Source organism: Emydura macquarii, unplaced genomic scaffold, assembly GCF_026122565.2.
Source record: "Emydura macquarii macquarii isolate MOO-44397 ecotype Brisbane River unplaced genomic scaffold, CSIRO-AGI_Emac_v2 contig_18, whole genome shotgun sequence".
In the NCBI taxonomy this organism is placed as follows: domain Eukaryota; kingdom Metazoa; phylum Chordata; order Testudines; family Chelidae; genus Emydura; species Emydura macquarii.
In genome coordinates this window covers 811,020-830,950 of record NW_027130155.1, presented here as the reverse complement: position 1 = coordinate 830,950, position 19,931 = coordinate 811,020, and the positions used below count along the sequence as shown (strand labels likewise).

Sequence of the window (19,931 nt, the reverse complement as noted above, 5' to 3'; positions counted from 1 at the left end):
TTTACCTAAACTTATTCTTTGAAATGACTAACCCATTTTTGCTGAAACTAAAATAAATATATCTAAGATCAGTCTGAGGCAGGAAAGAAACATGAAAAATTTTAGCCTGAACAGTTAGTCTGGCAAAGTTAAAACATCTGAAAATTGGAACTTGTTATTTAAAATGGTAGGCAACTTTAATTATAGGTTTGCTGCCAGGCCTGCCCATAATCTTTTGGGGTCAGATTGTGATAAGTGAGGAGAGATCAGGTTTCAAAGGAAGTCCAAATTTTAATAAGAGTCTGACAATATAATGGATGATATAATAATGTAAAATTAATATCCAGGATTGAGATCATAACTAAAACATAATTATCTGGCTATTTTGTACTAAAAAAAATTGTATGTAATTTTACACTACCATCCGAAATTGGAAAGATACTCTATCTTTAATTAAATTAAACAAGTGAACGAATTCAAGTAAATTTATGTTAAGATATCAGAAATAAACCCAGACGTGCACAGTTTACTTTTGCTTTGTCTATTACATATTTTACAGCATGTACTATACATTGTCTTGGAGCAGTTGATAGGCTGAACATGTTCTTTCTGTTAGTCCTTTGCCTTCCTACATGTATTTGCTGTCAATATTGACGCACAATAATTATGTATGGCCCTCTAGTACAGTATTATATTAATATTAGGTATATATAAAATTTTCATTTACTGCATATTGATTGGTTAAGTTGCAATATAAAATCAAGTATACAACCATTGATCGGTGATTTTTTTTTTTAAAGTGTTTTGTAGCTAAAATTTTTTAAATGTAAAATATAAAAAGAACCGTAAAGAATAATTCAGCAATAGCCATTATGTATATATCATGAGTAGGTTATTTGGAAAAGAAACAATCACATAAAATATGTATAGAAGAAGTAACATACATTTTATTGTGGTAATCCAGTTCAGATTAGTCTGGTTCCTTTTCAGATGTTTGTTCTACTCTGCTTCAGCAATTATTTTGTATCAATTCATATATAAAAAGATAAGAATGTAAGATCTCTGAGACAGGAAAAAAGGTGTCTTTTCACATTTCCTGGTATATTTTTGGCACTACTACTATAAAAGTTGTTGTTTTAAAATATAAATCTGAAAGCATACATTTTATGAAACTATCTTCATCATTTACAGTTTTAGGAAAGTAAATACATTTGTATATTGTATGTAGTATGATCCAATGTTTTCACTCTGTTTTTTCTATAATAGTTATAGTTTCATTTTGAACAGATATTTTTATGTTGTTAGCTCAATATGAAATTATTTTGCTAATGTATTGGAAAATCTTTCTTAAAATGTTATGAGTCCATAATCCAAGTAACAGTAATTTCTAGGTTTACAATGCGGTTGTTTGGCATAAACAGTATGAGTTTCTCTCAACTGGAACTGATGAAATAGTCATTTCTAAGGCTACAGCTACACTGACGGCGGCAAAGTCACCACTGTCAGATCGATTTCTCTGGATTGACTGAGCGGTCAGCGAAGACCCACTCAGTCAATCCAGAAATCGACGTACTAAGACCACCTTCACAAGTGGCGCAGCACTGCATCGACGAGAACACGGTTCCCGTCGGCGCAGTGCAGTGAAGACGGCGCGCAGAAGAGAAGCAGAGAAGTCAACGGGAGTTACGCAAGTTTTTTGCGTAGCTTGCATAACTCCCGTCAACTGCTGCCAAATCTCGGAGGTAAGTGTAGACAGGGTTTCAAAAGGGTACATTGGTTTCATTCAGTACCTTTGTTCTAGAACCACCATTTCATCCCCATTTACCACCATCGTGCTGGAACTGTATATTTATGTGGGATACTTGGCTCCGGCCAGCACTGCTTCAGATGCTACCTTATATAACGGCTGGTATAATACAAGAAGTGGAGGTGAGAGTGCATCCCAGACGTTCTCCCTGAAGCATAAACTTGGCTAATCTTTAAAGTTTCATACTAAGTCTTAGGGGGCAGATCCTTAGCTACTGTATATTGTCATAGCTCCATCTTCAGTGGTGTCATGTCAGTTTGCAGCAACTGAGGGTGTGCCCCTTAGAGAACAAAAGTCCTAAATTAGGATTCTGCAACCAGCTTTCTTAAGTAATAATAGTGGTTTTTTTGTTCATGTCTTAATATTGCAAAAGTAAACATAAACCTTCAAACTAAAATAATAATGCTGGATGGTTTAGGTATAACATTTTGTTTTATTAGCTAGCTCCAGCTGCAGGGGAAAAAAAAAGTGCATTGTTTAATTCTGGAGACGAGGGCTCATTGCAATGACTAACTATTTTGGAGGGGACAGGGGACTCGATAGCTCTATCTCTGCTTTGGTGCATGCCTGTGTGCATGTGAGTGCAAAAGAGAGAGAGAGAGGGAAAAAACATTTTAATCAAATCCAAGAAAATCTAAATCTCTCCCATTGGAGACTAGGTACTGCAGCGACAATCAATACAAGGGAAGAATAAAGAAACTGCTTGTTAAAGCATTGAGGCTGAGTGGGTTGGACAAGCCTGAGATGAACACGGCTGAGATAAATAGTGTATGTACATCAGTGGCAACTGAAAGGAGATTTTAAATTTAATATAAAGCCACTGAAGTGTCCTCAGTGTGGTAGTGGGTTTTTAACTTTGCTCATTTAGTGTTACAATACTGTACATGCTAATTCTGTACTACAGTTAACGTGAATATTGACTACAGAAACTTGTTATAGCCAACGGATTAATACTTTGTTGTCTACGTGCACTTTTAGGCTCAGAAAAATGAGAGGGAATCTATCAGGCAGAAATTGGCCCTTGGAAGTTTCTTTGATGATGGCCCAGGAATTTATACCAGCTGTAGCAAAAGTGGCAAGCCAAGCCTTTCTTCTCGGTAAGTAAAATGGCATAGTGAACATTCCTAATTTTTATGGATTTCATGTGGCATAGCATCAGGATGAGTTTAAAGGGGAATAAGTGGGGGGTGAAAACTAATGTGTGGCTTTGGATAGTGTATTATATCTTTAATGTGAACTCCTATCAGAAACTTGTTAGAATATTGAGGGAGGCCCCCCTGCTGTTCATAGGCTCCATTTCCTCTTCTGGTTGCTTCCCTAGATTTTTAATGACAACCATATCTTTTAAATGGTCCTCATTTTAGATCCATGGTTTCCTAAGTTCCTCACAGTTTTGGGTATCTGCCACATCAGTTTGTTGTAAATAAATTACAAAAGAAATGAACAATCTTGAGATTATAAAATATTGGCTGGGGATGGAGTAGGTAGCCTACCCTGTAGTTTGCCACTTTTAATTTCTAGAATTCTGTAACAGATGCCTCCTTCTTGCCCATTGTGCTGACAGTGATATTACAGTTGCAAAGGGCTTTATATAGAGCTGAATTCTTTCACCATAAAGTGTTCACTATATTTTATTTTTCTGCTATAAGGCAACAGGGAACAGAACTTTCAATTCATTCTTGCAAGATGCCTGAACACTTTCAAATTTCACTGACTCCCATGGGATTGGGTGCACGCAGCACCTTGCAGGATCAAGTTGTTGGTTAGCTATGAAAACATAGCAGAAACCAGTTGTTCGACATGCAGGCAAACAAAATTCTGGTTTTAGTTCAAAAAGTGACCTATCTGACCTTTCTGGGAGCATCCTTTTGTTGTTCTTGTTGCTGTTGCTATGTTATTGAACATACCCAAAATAAAATCAACACAAGCAAATGTCTCATCCCATCAATTAGCCCCATTAATAGCATGGCTCTGGAGAATGGGAATGTTGCAGCTCTTTCCCCCCACCCCACCATTCACCCAAGCTAACACTAACTACCTGAAGGTGTACAAGAGGCTTGGAATAGAGATGGTATTATTACAGCATAAAACCAGCTAGGTATCTACATTCTCAAAAACAGAACCAGATTTTTGTCTTGGTTTGTGTGTGCCACTAGAAAACTGGACAGTGAAAAAATATATTGCATTGGTTAATCTGTTGTTTAGTAGATATTTTGTTTGTGAGGAGTTAAACATAAGGAAAACACATGAATACTTCCAGAACTTGTATTGAAGTAGGAAGCCAATAGGAAGCCAGGGAAGTTGGTCAGGACTCATAAAAGGATAGGATTGCCCTTGGGCAACAATAATTTTTGCAGATATAAGATCTGTAAGAGCTTTCACCCAAAAATGAAGAAGGACCAGGACATTAGACTTAAGGCCTTTCTGATGGAGGCGGCACTCAGACTGGCGTCGGAGCTGCGATTGGACTCGGGACCGAGTACCGCAGTGTTGACAAGAAGCACTCCTCCGGTATCAGAGTCAACCCGGCACCATTTAGTATCCCCGGTGCCGAAGAAGCGCCAAAAGAAGGTGCATCCAGGGAAGGAATGTTCGCCAGCACTGAAGCTGGCTAAGAAAAGTTTGGGGAAGCCAGAGTCAGCCTGGAAGGGATGTCCACCCATGCAGGCACCGAGCCCGACACCTGCACCACTGCCGCCGCCTCCGAGGAATGGCAGAGGCCCGCACCATGTATTGGTCCCCTCCACGCTTAACCATTCCAGGTGATGAAAGACCTATTGGCCATGCCAGTGCCGCCTACACCACAAGAGGGTAGGCCCCCCACACCAAGGAGTGGATACGCCAGTTGGGGATCCATTGAAGGGGATGTTAGCAACTATGCAACTGCCCCGCTCCCCATCAACTGGTCACTGCTTGCCAGTCTTGCAGTGCTCATCGATGTGCAATTTGGCAAAGCAGTACTGCAGTCTTTATGGCCACGAACTCCTGCCCACCTCCAGAGGCACTGCTGGTAAGTCACTTAAATCAGAATGGACATGAGCAAGCACTCAAAGAAAAAAGAATGGTTACTTACCTCATAACTGTTGTTCGTCAAGATGTGTTATTCATGTCCGCAACCCACCCTCCGTCCCCTCTGTTGGAGTTACGGCAAGAAGGAGCTCTGAGGGGGAGGGGGGGCCAGTAGCGCTATATATACGAGCGCATATGCGTGCCACTGCACAGGGCGCTAGAGCCGGCCCTATGGATACCATTCGGGGAAAAATTTCCGACACCGGTACATGTGGCACGTGCACACACACCTAAATCAGAATGGACATGAGCAACACATCTCGAAGAACAACAGTTACAAGGTAAGTAACCCTTCTTTCTCCTACTTCACTATTATGTTTGGTGCTTATACCAAAATGACAGTCCCATTACACAAACCTACAGTAGGTTTCAAAATCGTCCAGAGAGGTGTGTTTACGCAGATAGTGGTGAATAAACCAGTTGTTCTCTCCATAACAGAACTGACCTCATTTGGGAAGTTTCTGTTTGGACTCCCATGTTAAGAGTAGAGATGTACATGTTGCCAGGGTGTGGCAAGATACAAGATCTTAGAGATGCACAAAGGCAGGAGAGAGTAACTATTATTTGAGAGAGGCTACAATTATAAAATCAAGCTTAACTTCAAATAATTTGAAAGGAAAAACAATTTGACTTTGTTTAGTAACTTACTTTCCTTTAAAGCAAAGCCAGTAACCCCATCTTCTAATTATACAGCAGATCTAATTAACAGTATGCAAGCAGAATTTGGCAGATGTACCAAGTGAAATTACCAGATGTACTAAATGCTTTTGAATTTTGTTAATATTTATACACCAGTCAGAACTTTAAAACACATTGGTTGTTATTATAGGGGGTGGAAGAATCTTCATAGGAATGCTTTCGTATTGAGATAGGATATATTATGTAGAAAACAAAAACATAATAAAAGCCCTTTACTATATGGATAGTGAATATAATTTATTCTTGAAGCACACGTGTCCAACTGTTGGTATTTTCCCTCCATAATTCAGTCAACACTTGTGTGGAAGGTGCATTGTTTGCATATATGGAAAACTGATTTGGAAAGAGAGAGGATTTTCCAGTGAGTAGTTACATACTAAGAATCCAGCTCAGGTTGTTAGTGACCAGAAGATGATTTTATTTTTAATGGCCTTTGGAGTTAGTTCCCACTGAACAGCTGTCCATATGGCAAAAACTACCACTTGCAATTAACACCAACTGGCAGTCTTCCTTGCAGCCTCAGCAGACAGGCCAAGAAGTGAATGGAAATGGAGACTGACTTTTACCTCTTAAGATGGTCCCTCCACCTCAGGAGTCATATAAGGAAGTTTGCAAAATTGCTGCTCAGACTGTACCTGTTCTGAGAATGAATAGAAGAGTGAATTGCCAGATTAACATCACAGGCATCTTTCAAGAGTATGAAATTCTCAAACAAAACTTCAAAACAAAAAATGAGGATTATGAAAGTTGTTTGTTAGCAGCAAACAAACAAAAAAACCTTCCGTGCCTAGAAATTATGCACATGCTCATGTTACAGTTGCCCTACTGTTTAACTCACTCATTACAGTGTCTTAAACTAAGGCCATGGTCCTGCAAGCACTTACATGCATGATTAACTATTACTGTAAGTAGTTACATTGATATCTGTCAGAGTAGTAAAGCTCCCTACATACACAGAGGTTTGCAGGATCAGGGACTCACGATCAAGGCCTAAGACTATAAGTTCTTGGAGCAGGGATCGATTGATGTATTGATCGATCGATCAATCTCTGGTGCCTAAATCATTGGGACCCCAGTCTGGCTGGGTCCTGTAGGCACTATTGTAGTACAAATAATGCATAATAGTGTGCTTGGATGTATTACAATTCTCTATAAAATATATTCTAAGAATTTTACAGTTGTGGCAGAAAATAATGAAAATGACAGTATTCCTGTGGAAGGCTGAACTCCCGTCATGGAGTGCAGTAAAGGTGCATTTCATTACTGTATTTTTTGTTTTTGATACTGTGATTGGGTCAGACTAGATGGCTACCAGAGATTGCTACTATTTGTAAGCCAGAGAGTGGGCGGTCGCAAGCCCGCCCACTGCTAAAGGCCCCTCCCCCAGCCTAAGAGGAAAAGCCACTGAGCCCGGGATACAACTAATTACAGGGGACAACTAATGAAAAAACAGGAGGGGGCGTGGTGTCACAGGATCAAATGAAGAAAACCAGAAGGGGACACTGAGCAGAGAACCCCCCGGACAGTGTCCACTGCCCCTGGAAGGCATCAAGGGAGCCAGCAGATGCTTCCCAGAGAAACTCTGCCCAGATGCGTGAGTGTACGAGGGAACAGAAGTAGGCCCCACAGTCGCAGAACACCCCCCCCCCTGATCTTGTAGATGGCCATTTTGGCCAGGGCTAGGAGGAGGTTGACGAGAGGCCAATATATCAGCCCCAGGCTCAGCAAGTCTCTTTTCCCCTGGTAGCTGAGCAGGGGTTACTCCAGGTTAATAATCATACCTGGAGCCAATCAAGGCCCCACCTGGAACCTGTTAATAGCCTCCCCTCCAGAGAAAGGGTGTGGCTGGAGTTGTGGGAGTGAGGTGAGCTACCAGAGTTTATGAGCAGGCAAGACGCTGTCAGAAACCAGAAGGGTTTAGGAAAAGGAGCAAAACACTGGCAAGGAAGAACCCCAGAGGTACAAAGACTGGGGGAAAGAAGAGCCCTGCCCAAAGACTGCAAAGGATCTTTCCCAGGCCTGGAGGCCCGAGGAAAAAGACCTTGCCAGAAGGGGAAGATCAAACTGGACATTTGGGTTCGGCATTCCCGCACCCAGTGGGACTGTCGGAGGTCAAGAGCCTCGCCTGGCAAGGAGACCAGGAACGGCCCCTGTCTGAGCAGGGTCTGGACATTAAGTCAAGGGGCACGGGGAAGTAACCTAGGGAAGCTAGTAGCTTTCCTGACGCCACAGCGCGAAGCTGCTACCTGTAGGGTCCATGGGTTGGGGCTCAGAGTCGAGGATGGGACCAGGTCCCCCTCCCATCCCACTGGTCATTCAAGAGCCCTGGTGAAGAGAGAAGGGCCTACAAGAGTCAGAGACAGGACTGGGAGCCAGTAGGGAGTGGCCATCTTAGAGCAGCTATATTACCCTCACCCACCACTAGAGGGTGGAAGAACACTAAATGGTGAAGCAGTTCCCTGACCTACCGCTAGAAGGAAGCACTAGACCAACGAAGGTAGAAGAACTTTGTGACAGTAGCTATTATAACATGAATGTGTGTTCAGTGTAACTTTTATTTGATAAATTTAGTTTTTCTTTGTTAAATAGAATTAAAAAACACAACTACAGTCAATGTGTGTAATGTACAGAATTCATATTAATAGCTAGGATAGCGCTGCTCTAATGTAACAAGAAATCTCTTCTCATACTGTTTTAGAGTTCTGAAGTATGTTCATTCTGAGAGCAAATAATGTCAGTAAAGGCATTTATACATGTTAACGTTTTATGATTGTAGATTTTTTTTTAAGTCTTATGAAAGGTCATTGCTGGTGGAAATGTATGCAGGCATAAAAATAAAAACCCTAAACAGCTCTCCATGCAAACTGAACCACTGCAGCCCCCAGGAGCTGTGACCATATAAACATCTGACAAGTCATCACATGAAAAATCTTCTTGCTTCTCTTTGTTTCCAGCTATGTATCCTAAAACGAGGCTTTTTTGGGAAATCCAGCTCAATGTCTCAATTTTCCAAATTCCCTTCTCAGTGCAATCATTTGCTAAACCAAACAGTCAGAGTCTCCTCTTTAAATCTGTGTAGCACTTTAATCTGCCCTGAATAATACAGCTGTTCTTAATGCATTACAATCAATATAATCTAGTTTTAACATTTATCTCCCATGTGAGCTCTTTGTTCTCTGACCTGAACTGTTTCCCTCTTCAGTTATGTTTGAGATGCTCAGGTTGTGCAACTGAAAGGGGTCTGAGTTGTGCAAACTCGCATGTTATAACTCTTTCTCTCTCTCAATAATACAATGTAAGCAAAGTAGAACAGTGTACTGTGTTACAAGTTTCCCTGGGTAGTTGTAATGCATTCTTTATGCCTACAATCCACTGAAAACCTCATGTGACATCACGTAAGTGTCCAATTATTCATAATTATGTTGCATACTAATACATCAAAAGAGCCATTAAAATAAATGGAAAATAATATTCTACTGGCCATTCTCACTAAATAGTAATATAAGCAAATCTGCTGGGAATAATGAATAACATGCATCAGAGCCTGTGTTTGAGAGTTACACTGTGTTGAGTGTGCATATGTTCACTTCAACCTCTTATTTGAAATTCATAGTGAAATATGAATTGTGAATAATTCTCAAATCGCCACTTCCTTATGGAAATTACGCATGTTTGGGAAGAACAGAAAGTACGTGCAAAGTTTGGGCCTAGAAATTAGCTTTCTTTAAATCTGACTCATTCCTCTACAGATGTCTATAAATCAAGTTCAGCACTTTAAAGGTACAGCTTTCCTTAATTTAAAATTAGGATAGAAAAATATGATGTTGGGGGGATAGAAACTTGCACAATTCTTTACCTTCCCAGTACACACCTCTGATTGAGACAACTACCTGAAAACTTCTTTCCTCTACAAGGGAGCCCCAAGATCAAACAAGTATTGTAGCTCAGGAGATATACTCTCTCAGCTCCCTATCTTCTTCCCCCACCTCCTTTGTAATGATTTGGACCTCTGAGGGTACATGGACAGAGCAGTCTTAAGCCCTTTGCATGTAGGGATTGCAATGGTATCTGCTCTTGGAGTGCGGCTCATCGGGGTGGAGGTCTGAGTGCAGGGGGCTTAGTGGGGGGAGTTCTGGGGGTAGGGGAGCTCTGGTTGCAGGGGGTTAGGCTTGTTAGAGTAGGGGTTTAGATGGGGGGGCTCGACGGGAGGTCTGAATGCATGGGTGTTGACAGATGGGGGAGCATTTCACCTACAGTGACCCCTTTCTCCTGCGGCTGAGAAGCGATAGGGGCAGGGAAGCAGGGTGGTTGCAGAGCTTCCTGCACTCAGAGAAGGTTTCTGGGATGTGTCTACCATGGTCACGGCCGTTTCTTGCAGGGGAAGAGGAAGTCCCATCCTCCTCAGCTCAGCCAGGACTAGCAGCTGAGTCTGGCGCAGGTTAGGAGCCACCAGCCAGGATGTCCCCAGGCCCCTCCAGTGATTTACCTCTCTGCTGGCTGCTCCAGGCACCAGAAATGTGCCCGTGCTGCTGGGGAGGGCGCGTGACTGCTCTTGCGGCTTTCCTGTCAGAAAGTCATTTTTCTGCAGGGAAGCAAAGAAATCTGTGGGGGCCATGAATTCTGCATGCACGCAGTGGTGCAGAATTCCTTCAGGAGTAACATAATTCCCCATATGTACAATGGAGAAACACCCCCTACATACTTTTTACTTTTGCTGTGTATCTTGGTTGTAATTAGGAAATTGTGGTGGCTGTGGAGATGGGGGGGAGGCAGGTGTGCATTTTTATACATAAACTTTAATCTTAAATTAACTTGCACCTAGCAATCCTAAAATAATGAGTTGAGATTTCTGGCTCTATGATGTTAATTTTTAATAAATCTTAGAATACCTGGGAATTTCCAGAAGTTTTAATGTTGTGCCAATATTCAAATATGGTAAGTGGGATATCCCAGGCAGGTTCACCTGAGATCAATCTCAGGCAAAATAATGGAAAAGCTGATGCAGGATTCAACCAGTAAAGAAGTAAAGGATCGTAATATAATTAATACCAGTCAATGTGACTTTATGGAAAATACATCTTATCTAACACATCTGATTTTATTTTTTGATGAGATTACAAATTTGGTTGATAAAATGAATTGCATATGTGATAGGTAGACTTTTTAAAGATGTTTGACTCTGTAGAGCTGACATTCTAATGAAAAAATCAGCATTATGCAATATCAATAGAGTACATATTAAATGGATTAAGAACTGGCTAACTGACACATTTCAAAAAGTAGTTTGTCAGGGGCAATCTCCATCAAAAGGGGGTTTTCTAGGTGGTTCCACAAGGATCAGTACTAGGCCTGATGCTAATCAACATTTCCATCAGTGATCTGGAAGTAAATATAAAGTCATTGCTGAGAAATGTGCAGCTGACACGAAGATTGTCAGAGTGTAAATAATGAGGAGGACAGGGCAGTCATACAGAGAGAACTGGATTACTTGGTAAGCCATTCAAACAAAATGTATTTTAATATATCAAATGCAAAATTATACATCTAGGAACAAGGAATGCCGGCCACACCTACAGAATGGGGGACTGTGTCCTGGAAAACAGTGACTCTGTTACTGTCATAGTGGACAATCAGCTAAAAACAAGTTTCCAGTGCATTGCTGTAGCAAAATGGGCTAACGTAATCTGTGGATGTATAAATAGTGAAGTGGGGATGCATACTTACCTCTGCATGTGGCATCGGTGAGACAGATTCTGGAATACTTCATCCAGTTTTGGTGTCAGAATTTTAAAAAGGATGTTGAGAGGGTGAAGGAAAGAGCCACATAAATGATTTGAGGGCTTGAGAAGATGCCTTACATACAATAAAAAACTAAAAAATCCCAATCTGTTTAATTTATCAAAAAGAAGATTGAAAGGTGACTTGACTACACTGTGTAAGTACCTTCCTGGGGAAAAAATAATGGTACTAAAAGGCTTTTTACTCTAGCAGAGAAAGGCTTAACAAGAACCGAGGGATAGATGCTGAAACCAGACACAATCAAATTAGAAAAAAGACATTTTTTAACAGTAAAGGTGATTAGCCACTGGAACAAAAACTCCCCTGAGGTGCTGGATTATCCATAAATTGCTGTCTTCGAATCAAAACCAGATGCCTTTCTCGAAGGTATATTTTTAGCCAAACAAAAGTTAAGCTTTATCCAAACACAATATAGGGGCAAATGGGTAGAGTTTTATGGCCTGTGATATGCAGGTCAGGCTAGACGATCTAATTGTCCCTTTTAGCCTTAAACTCTATGAATCTTTGAACTAAAGGCTGGTAAGGTTAAGGCATATGTTGCTTCTAAAATTCCCCTCCTGATACATTTAGTACTCACTATCCAATAAAAGGGATAACCATTATCTGAGCAAAAGTAGGGCAAAACTCAGCATTAGAACCATTAATTTTTCCCTAAAAACCCACTGACCTGCTTTATCTGCATTTGGAAACCACACCTTGCAGACTCGTTCAAAGCCATCAAGTTGGGAAAAACTCAGTTGAAAAATGAGTTTAGGTGTTCTTGGAAAAGGCAAATCTCTCACAGCCAGAAGGTTAGAAAGACCAGCAATGGTCCTTGCCTTCTTTGGCCAATAAAGGCATATCTATTACTTTTTAATCCCAGTACCACCTAATGGCCCCAACTGTGATCAGGGACCCAGTCCCTTGGTACTGTATAAACACACAATATGAGAGCATCCCTGCCAGATAAGGCACAAAATGAATGGGGGTGGAGGGGAATGTCTAGTCTGGAGCTGGTCTGAAAGGCAGTCAAGTTATGCAAAAACACTAACAGGATTTCTGTAAATTAAAAGCCTAAGTGAATATCATTTCACTGTGGCAGTTGTGCATTATATTTCAAACTTCATGTTTCCTAGCAAGAAAGATGTAATGACAAACTTGGTAGAGCTTTTAGTAATACTAAAATTCAACAACAGATGGCAGCTGAAGCACAGTACTGTTACTGCATTGGGGAGCTTTTTAGTTGGAACACAGTAACTACAATTTAAAATCAGCTGTTGTAGTTCAATATTGTGGTAGAGCACAAGACTTGCAGCTAGAAGAGCTGGGTTTTGTTCCTGGCTTTGCTATTGAATTGGTTTTTGAGTTTGGGAATTTAACTTCTCTTTGCTGGGGATCAGTGCATGATGGAGAGCCCGTGCCAGCAGCAGGGCTGGGGAGTGGTACAAGAGCTTCTCTGGGGGTTCTTGGCCATCAGAGGATCTCCCTTATACTGGGGTCTTCCTTCCAGTGTTGAATCCACCAACTCCTCAGTTAGATTTTTGCTCTTTTTTAATACAGTGCCTAACACAATTGAGTCCTTGTCCATGAATAGGGTTTCTAGGCACTTTGGTAATACAAATTATTAATAATAATAATAAATTTCACCAGCAATGCAAGGCAAAGCAGCCATTCCACACCAGAGGATTTGACCCTATCTGTTAAATATATTGCTTCAGCTATGTTCCTAAGAATACCCTAGATTTATTAAGAGTGAAAGAATTTTACTTAAGACTATGCTCCTTGTTTACTCTCTGTATTTTTCTCCTCAATACTGAGAATCAGTTAAGTCAACTTTTGTTTATAGTCAATTTCACATTCAAGTTCAGTGCTGAAATGTTTAGGTTTCAAATAATACCATGGGAAATATTCATTATGTCTAAAAACAAATACTTCTGTTAATTAAAAAAAAATCAAAACCAGTGGAAACACTTTTGTTTTTTGTTTTTATACAAATTGAAAAAAAATCAACTTGACAGCATTCTTTTAAAAGTAAATAACCTGTGCATAAGGCACGCTAGCATGTTCTTTTCTGTTAGAAATAAGGCTAGCTCTCCGAAGGGTATGTTGATAGAGACAATTAACCCTTCAATGTTGGTTTGGATTGGAGCCTTTATATTTGCTAATATGTTAGCACATCTTGTTAAGCAACCAGTGACTGCTGGTGATAATACTTTGGATTTGTTGTCGAGAGAGATTATGCATACTAACACCTGTACCTGTTTTTCCTCCTCCTCCCAGGCTACAAAGTGGGATGAACCTGCAGATTTGTTTTGTAAATGACAGTGGTAGTGACAAGGATAGCGATGCCGATGACAGCAAGACTGAAACAAGCTTGGATACACCTTTGTCTCCAATGGTAGGTCTGATAATTAGTCTCACAAAAGGCCTTAGTGAAGAAATACAAACATTTTAAATCACAAGTATGTACATGAGCTTCTGTCACTTAAAAAATTCTTTAGCACATGCATGTGTCATTTATATATTTAAGACAGGTACAAATTAAGTTATGATTGGGAAAAATGATAAACTGGCGTATAAGCAAACAAGGAGCTTGTCATAGAAACTGTTATAAAAACTTAAGCACAGTCTTTGATCATCAGTAAAAATACTTTGACTGCTAGCTGCAGTGGGTGAGGTAGTATTTTTTATTGGACCAACTTCTGTTGGTGAGAGATCAAAAAAAAAAATTACCTCACCCACCTTCTAATATCCTGGGACCAATACAACTACAACACTGCATGTTCATAGGTAGCACTAATGTGCTAGATATGTGAATAAGTCCCCTCCTATCATGCTTTCCTTTTATGGGCTGGTAACAGTAAGGAAAGGAATGGTATGGAGTAGCATCAGCTTCCCACCACCCCTTCCTTCTGAACAATATTGTAGCAAAGAAATTATCAGATCTGCTACAGTTCCCTCTTTCCCCCCATATTAACATAACATAAGGTTACTGGTTACCTTACTCCAATCCTTACTAGTTACCTTACTCCAACCCTTACTCCAACCCTTTCCCGAGTTTGATTCAATTCACCCCCTTCAATCACTCACTGATCTAGCAGGTTCCTCTCTCTAACTAAAAGTACTCAAGTTGCCATTAGCATTTAAGTCTTCCTGTCTTGAAAAATGGTTTTTGATATTTAAAAATAACTTTGTTGAGCAAATAAATAAAATTATACAATCTTCATCTCCCCTGAAGAAATCATACTACCTGCATACATGAAAATTTTGAAGCTTAAAGCTAAAATTTCTTACAAATTATCTATCTTAAAGTGTGAACATTATTTTACACTTACAATTGATGTGTGTGCACTTTCCTAGAGCAAGCAAAGCTCTTCCTACTCTGATAGAGACACTACTGAAGAGGAATCTGAATCCCTAGATGACATGGATTTTCTCACTAGACAAAAGAAACTGCAAGCTGAAGCCAAAATGGCTTTGGCTATGGCAAAACCAATGGCCAAAATGCAAGTAGAGGTAGAAAAGCAGAACAGGAAAAAATCCCCAGTAGCTGATCTTGTAAGTATCAAACCAAAGGCTAGTATGCATTAAATAACCACCAAATGTAATAATTTGTTGTTTTCTTGTTGCAATACTTGATCAATTGACAATAACTAATTCTTTCCAGTTATCAAACTTCTGTACTGGTGCATTCAGACATCTCCAAAACTACATGAAGAAAGAATTTTTTATTTACAAAGAGTAAAATACACTTATTTAAGTAATTTTTAGTACTCATTATGGTCCAAGAATGTAGGGAAAATACATTTTATATAATGAAATGTCATCTAGATTTAAGTTGTGATCCTGCAAACACATTTTATTTATTTTATTATTTTATTGCCACATATAGTCTTATTTAGATCAAGCACTACATCTGCTAGTAAACATTTACAGGATCAAAACCATACTTAACATTTTTATATCAGTGAAGCCAAACAATCTTACAAGTTAGAGAAGTTTTTGTGTTCAAATATGTGTATCTGTTTATATAAATAAGAGAGAGAGAGAGTGTGTGTGTGTGTATGTGAGAAAGAGAGAGAGGTTCTTAGGAAACTTCTATTTGTTACAAAATTATCTTAGATTATGTAGCTGGACATTACCATCTTTAGAATAGAGTTTCTCAACCAATGAGTTCAGACCCAAAATTGGGTCTCCAGAATGTTTCAGAGGGTTGCATGTCAGCTCCTGTGGCTCCTGTCCCACAGAGCTGGCTGGGCTCGACTTCCTGCTCCAGGCATTGCAACCTCAGGTTTGACCCAGCCATCATGACAAAAGGAGACTAGGCAGGCCAAATTTGAGTGAGTGGCACTGCAACCCGATGAGCCAGGTCACAGCTCCTCCACTCACACAAGTTGGGTCCAGTCAGGGGCAGGGCCAAACCTGATTGGTGCTCAATACCCGGAGCAGAGAGTTAAGCCCAGCCAACCCCACAGCAGAGAGCTGCCACTCGGGGGTGAGTGCCAAGCAGGACTTACCCCTACCATCCCCCACCCCCCAGGAGACAGGACTTGACCAAAACCACTCCAGACTATTTACTGGGTCGCGACAGGCCATAAACATTTACAAATAATAATTTTAATAATATTTTTGAAAGGTTTAAATGTTATTTAAGGAGATAATTTGCATTCTCCCATTATCAGTAAATGTTTGAGAATCAATTTTTTACATATTTAATAAGCCTTTGTTAATTTTTTTAACTGTGTGTGTAATGTGTATATAGAGAGAACTAAGAGAGAGAATTATATAATCATTACTGCTACTGTTCACATATCTGTTCACAGATTAGTAATTAAAGAACCAATAAATGCACAAAAACAAAGCTCTTCTACGCAGAAATGAAAAGAAAACCACAGAAAATAAAAGTGACTTGAAGGAAGAATGTACATTTTAAAGATGAGACATTCACTCTGTAGTCATTCTTCCAACATATATAGTAATGTAATATAGGAAAAAGTTAATCCCAGATTTACAATGGTTCCATATGTTTTCCAATAAATCTCTCCTGCTCTGTTTTGTATAAATCAGTCTCTGAAGAGCAACAAGAGGAAGGCTATCCATCTATCCTGTCTGCCTCTGTTATACGTAAAAGCAGGTTGAGAATTAAAGTGATATCTTAATTAGAAAGTAGCCAGTCAGTAATTGGTAACATCTGTCTTTTCAGATATCTTTTCTCAATAACTTTTCTATTTAAATTGACACTTTCTTAGTTTAATGACACATCAACATTTATATTGGTGGTGATGTAGATACAGCCCAGTGGCTAAACACTTTGTTTTAAACTTGATTCTTAGTGTTTTAGAAATGGCTCAGTCAAGAATATCCATATATGCCAAAGGGATGTGCAATTACCATGTATAACTGCATATAAACGAAGAGATTTTGGCATGAAATTACAATCAATAGTTGCAGGGTCAACATGGGTCATTGGATTGGGTCATTATGCAGTGCTATCTGTGCGGGAACTGAAGTGATATATAGCTAGAAGGTTATGACTACAGTGAGGGGGATCATTTTTGTGACAATTTCTCATAACAGGATTTATTTGTCCTTGTTCTTTCCTTTAAAAGGTTGACTTAAACATTAATCACAAGTTTGCATTTTGGAAGTCTCAGTCAATGGGCTTTCTCTAGCCACATGAAAGTATGTGCATGCATGGGGGAGTGGAACAGGGAAGGCAGTACTTGGAATGTCAACACATTTTTTTATTATTTTTATTTAGAAATATAAACCATTTGAAGAAGTAATAACCTTAAAAGTCTTTTAATCCATCTTTAGTTGCCACATATGCCTCATATAAGTGAATGCTTGATGAAAAGAAGTTTAAAACCTACTGATCTGAGAGACATGACTATTGGGCAGCTACAAGTGATAGTCAATGATCTCCACTCACAGATAGAAAGTAAGTGAATTTTGTTTTAATTCTTTGGTATTTCCCTTTTAATTGGCTACTTATTTGTGGGAAAAGATGCAACATGTACGTTACCACAGAAAGAAAGAAAGAGTCTTATTTGTGTTCATTTTGATGTATTAACTTGTACGTGAAAAATCATATTTGGCCGAGTTTGTGTGAGCTTTACATTCAACTCACTGGTATTGTTCTCTGTCCATATGCAACGTGATAATTTTTAAATGCCACATCCGATCAATTTCCAAATTTCACTCACTGTTCTAGGCATCAATGGGCAGAACCCTAATGATTTGGGGGAAAACCAAACAAGGGGGGAAACGGGGGCACAGGGCCATTGATTTAGCATAGCCACAGCTTCAAACACTTCTGCAACTGTCTGTAGATCAAACAATTGGTTGATGACCTCAATTAACACCTTATAGCATAACAGTATCCTTATTTCAGCTCTGCCTGTCCTCCCAATAAAGTTTAAACATGTTGACTTGTCTCCCAGGCAGAAAGAATAATGCGGTTGGGGAGCATGGGGGCATTGAACAAAGCCCCTGGCACATGGGGGGAAATGGAGTGGGGGAGACAGAAACCCGGCTGGGGGAGAGATTGGAGGACCCTGGCACTGGAGGAAGAGGGAATGGGGATGCATGCATTGCATGTCATGGAGGGGAAGATGGAATGGGGTCTGCCGAGAGAGCCACTGGCATATTGGGGAGGAGGTAGGGGGGAGATTGGGGACCCTGGCATGTGGCAGAGTGGGCAATGAGGGGGGCCTGCAGAGCCCCACAGAGAGGGAGGGGCTGAGGGAAATTTCAAGGAGTCCCTGATACAGAGGGGGATAGGATGATGGCACACAGGGAGCTTGTATTGGGGGAAGGGAAGAATGCAAGGAGCTCCTGGTGTGTGCAATAAGCTCAGTTTATACAAGCTACAAAATGTGTGACCTCGTAGCTTATTCATATGATAAAACAATCTGAAGTTACATGATTAGTATAGTATAGTAAAGTAATTTCAGCCATAATCAGGCGTTGATGGGTCAGTGGAGTTGCACCACAGAAAAATATGGTCCATTTGCTTTGGTGAACTGAGCAGTTCTTTGTGCATATGTTACAGGTTTGATATCTTAAAAGTCTAAGTTCTCATTCCCCTTTGATCTACTTAGAGATATCCAGTGGCCTGTGGGACCCAATCTTCCAAAGTGCTGAGCAGTTCCTGCAAGGTCTGAAAACCAGCTTCCCTGCATATTAGGAAGAGTTAGGAGTTCTCAACACCTTACAGATCAGGCTTTTTAAAATCATACCTAAAACAATTACTGCTCCTGAGGCAGCAATGCTGGGTTTAGAACTGCCTCCAGGATTTAAAGGGACATTGTCAACTCAAAATCCAGTTAATTAAAGCTTGTTTTAAAAATTAAACCTTCCCTTGAGGCCTCCTACCAATTTTTTTATTATGAATGCATTTTCCTATTTCTCAAAATGCCTTTTTCTCTCCCCTGTTGTTATATTGCTACATGAAAGACCCACACAAACGGGGTGTCCAACACAGAAAGCAAACAAACTGGAAAAGGAAAGCGTTTTTCTTTCAGTTTCAGTTTCAGTAATCATAGGTGTTGCTTTTAATAATATTATGTAAAAACCTTTGACTTTTTATGTAAAAAATGTGACTTTTTTATCCCTTTTTTATCCCTTGTAAAACAGCAGGTAACGAGATCTCAGACCAGTATAATTTTTTAATCTCTCAGTTAATTTATAACTTGGCTGCATCTACCAGACAGTGTTAATTCGTTCATGTTCGCATAATAAGGGAAGGAAAAACTCTTACTTTTCCTCCAAACTGTTTTGTAATGAAGGTTTATCAGTAAACGTGCACTATTTTTTTAGAGTGGTTTAAAGGGTAATATTTTCCTATGTGTTCTCTGTTTCTGATACTTTCATCTCTAATTTTCTTCTCCCCTCCCCCAATATATTACATTACAGGGTAAATACACTGTTTTGTTAACTTCCTACTATACTTTGTCACAATGTTTTTAATGCATTAATAGTGAGTTATTACATTTGTGTGTGATGACAGTGCCCTGCCTCCTATTCTCTCCTTGCTCTCTCTGATAGATACAGAATTTTTCCCAAGAGACCTCCACCTTCCAGTGTTCAGAATTAATTAATGTTGAACTAAGGTACTCCGGTGGCTCTAAATCAAAAATGTTAGCTGGGCACTGTACTGCTCCTTAGATTATTGCACTCGTTAATTACTGTTTTAGGCCTCTGCTGGGAATGCACATGATTTTTCCCTGAAGTCCTGCAACAGAGGCTGCTGTTTTTGAGTGACCCTATTGGAATGTTCATTTTATAGTCTAGGAGCTGGTCTACTCTACAGTTAGGTCGATGTAAGGCACTTTACATCAACCTAAATGTCAGTGTCTACACTGTAAGTGCCCTACTACACTGACATAATAACTCCACTTCCACAAGAGTCATAAGGCTTATTATTTATATCTGCTGTTGGCTGTCTTGAGCCATGAAATTGACAAGAGAGCCCTGGCAGCTAGAGTCCAGCTGCTCCTTGCACCCCTGGAGAGCTGGGTGGCTGAACTCTGCTTTTTGCTGGGAACCTTGGCTGTCTTGTCAATTTCACATGCTGGAACTGTGAAATTCACAAGGC

The 19,931-nt window shown here is 40.0% G+C and overlaps 1 protein-coding gene across 6 annotated transcripts in view; it reads left to right on the top strand.

The window, feature by feature from the left end:
- SCHIP1 (schwannomin interacting protein 1) overlaps positions 1-19,931 on the top strand; it is a 110,628-nt gene that overhangs the window by 73,341 nt on the left and 17,356 nt on the right. For all 6 annotated transcript variants that reach the window (XM_067545105.1, XM_067545282.1, XM_067545193.1 and 3 more), the window contains 4 exons: positions 2,765-2,883; positions 13,613-13,730; positions 14,693-14,890; positions 17,150-17,273. In XM_067545105.1, coding sequence (XP_067401206.1) covers positions 2,765-2,883; positions 13,613-13,730; positions 14,693-14,890; positions 17,150-17,273 — 559 coding nt within the window. The remainder of the gene's footprint in view (positions 1-2,764; positions 2,884-13,612; positions 13,731-14,692; positions 14,891-17,149; positions 17,274-19,931) is intronic.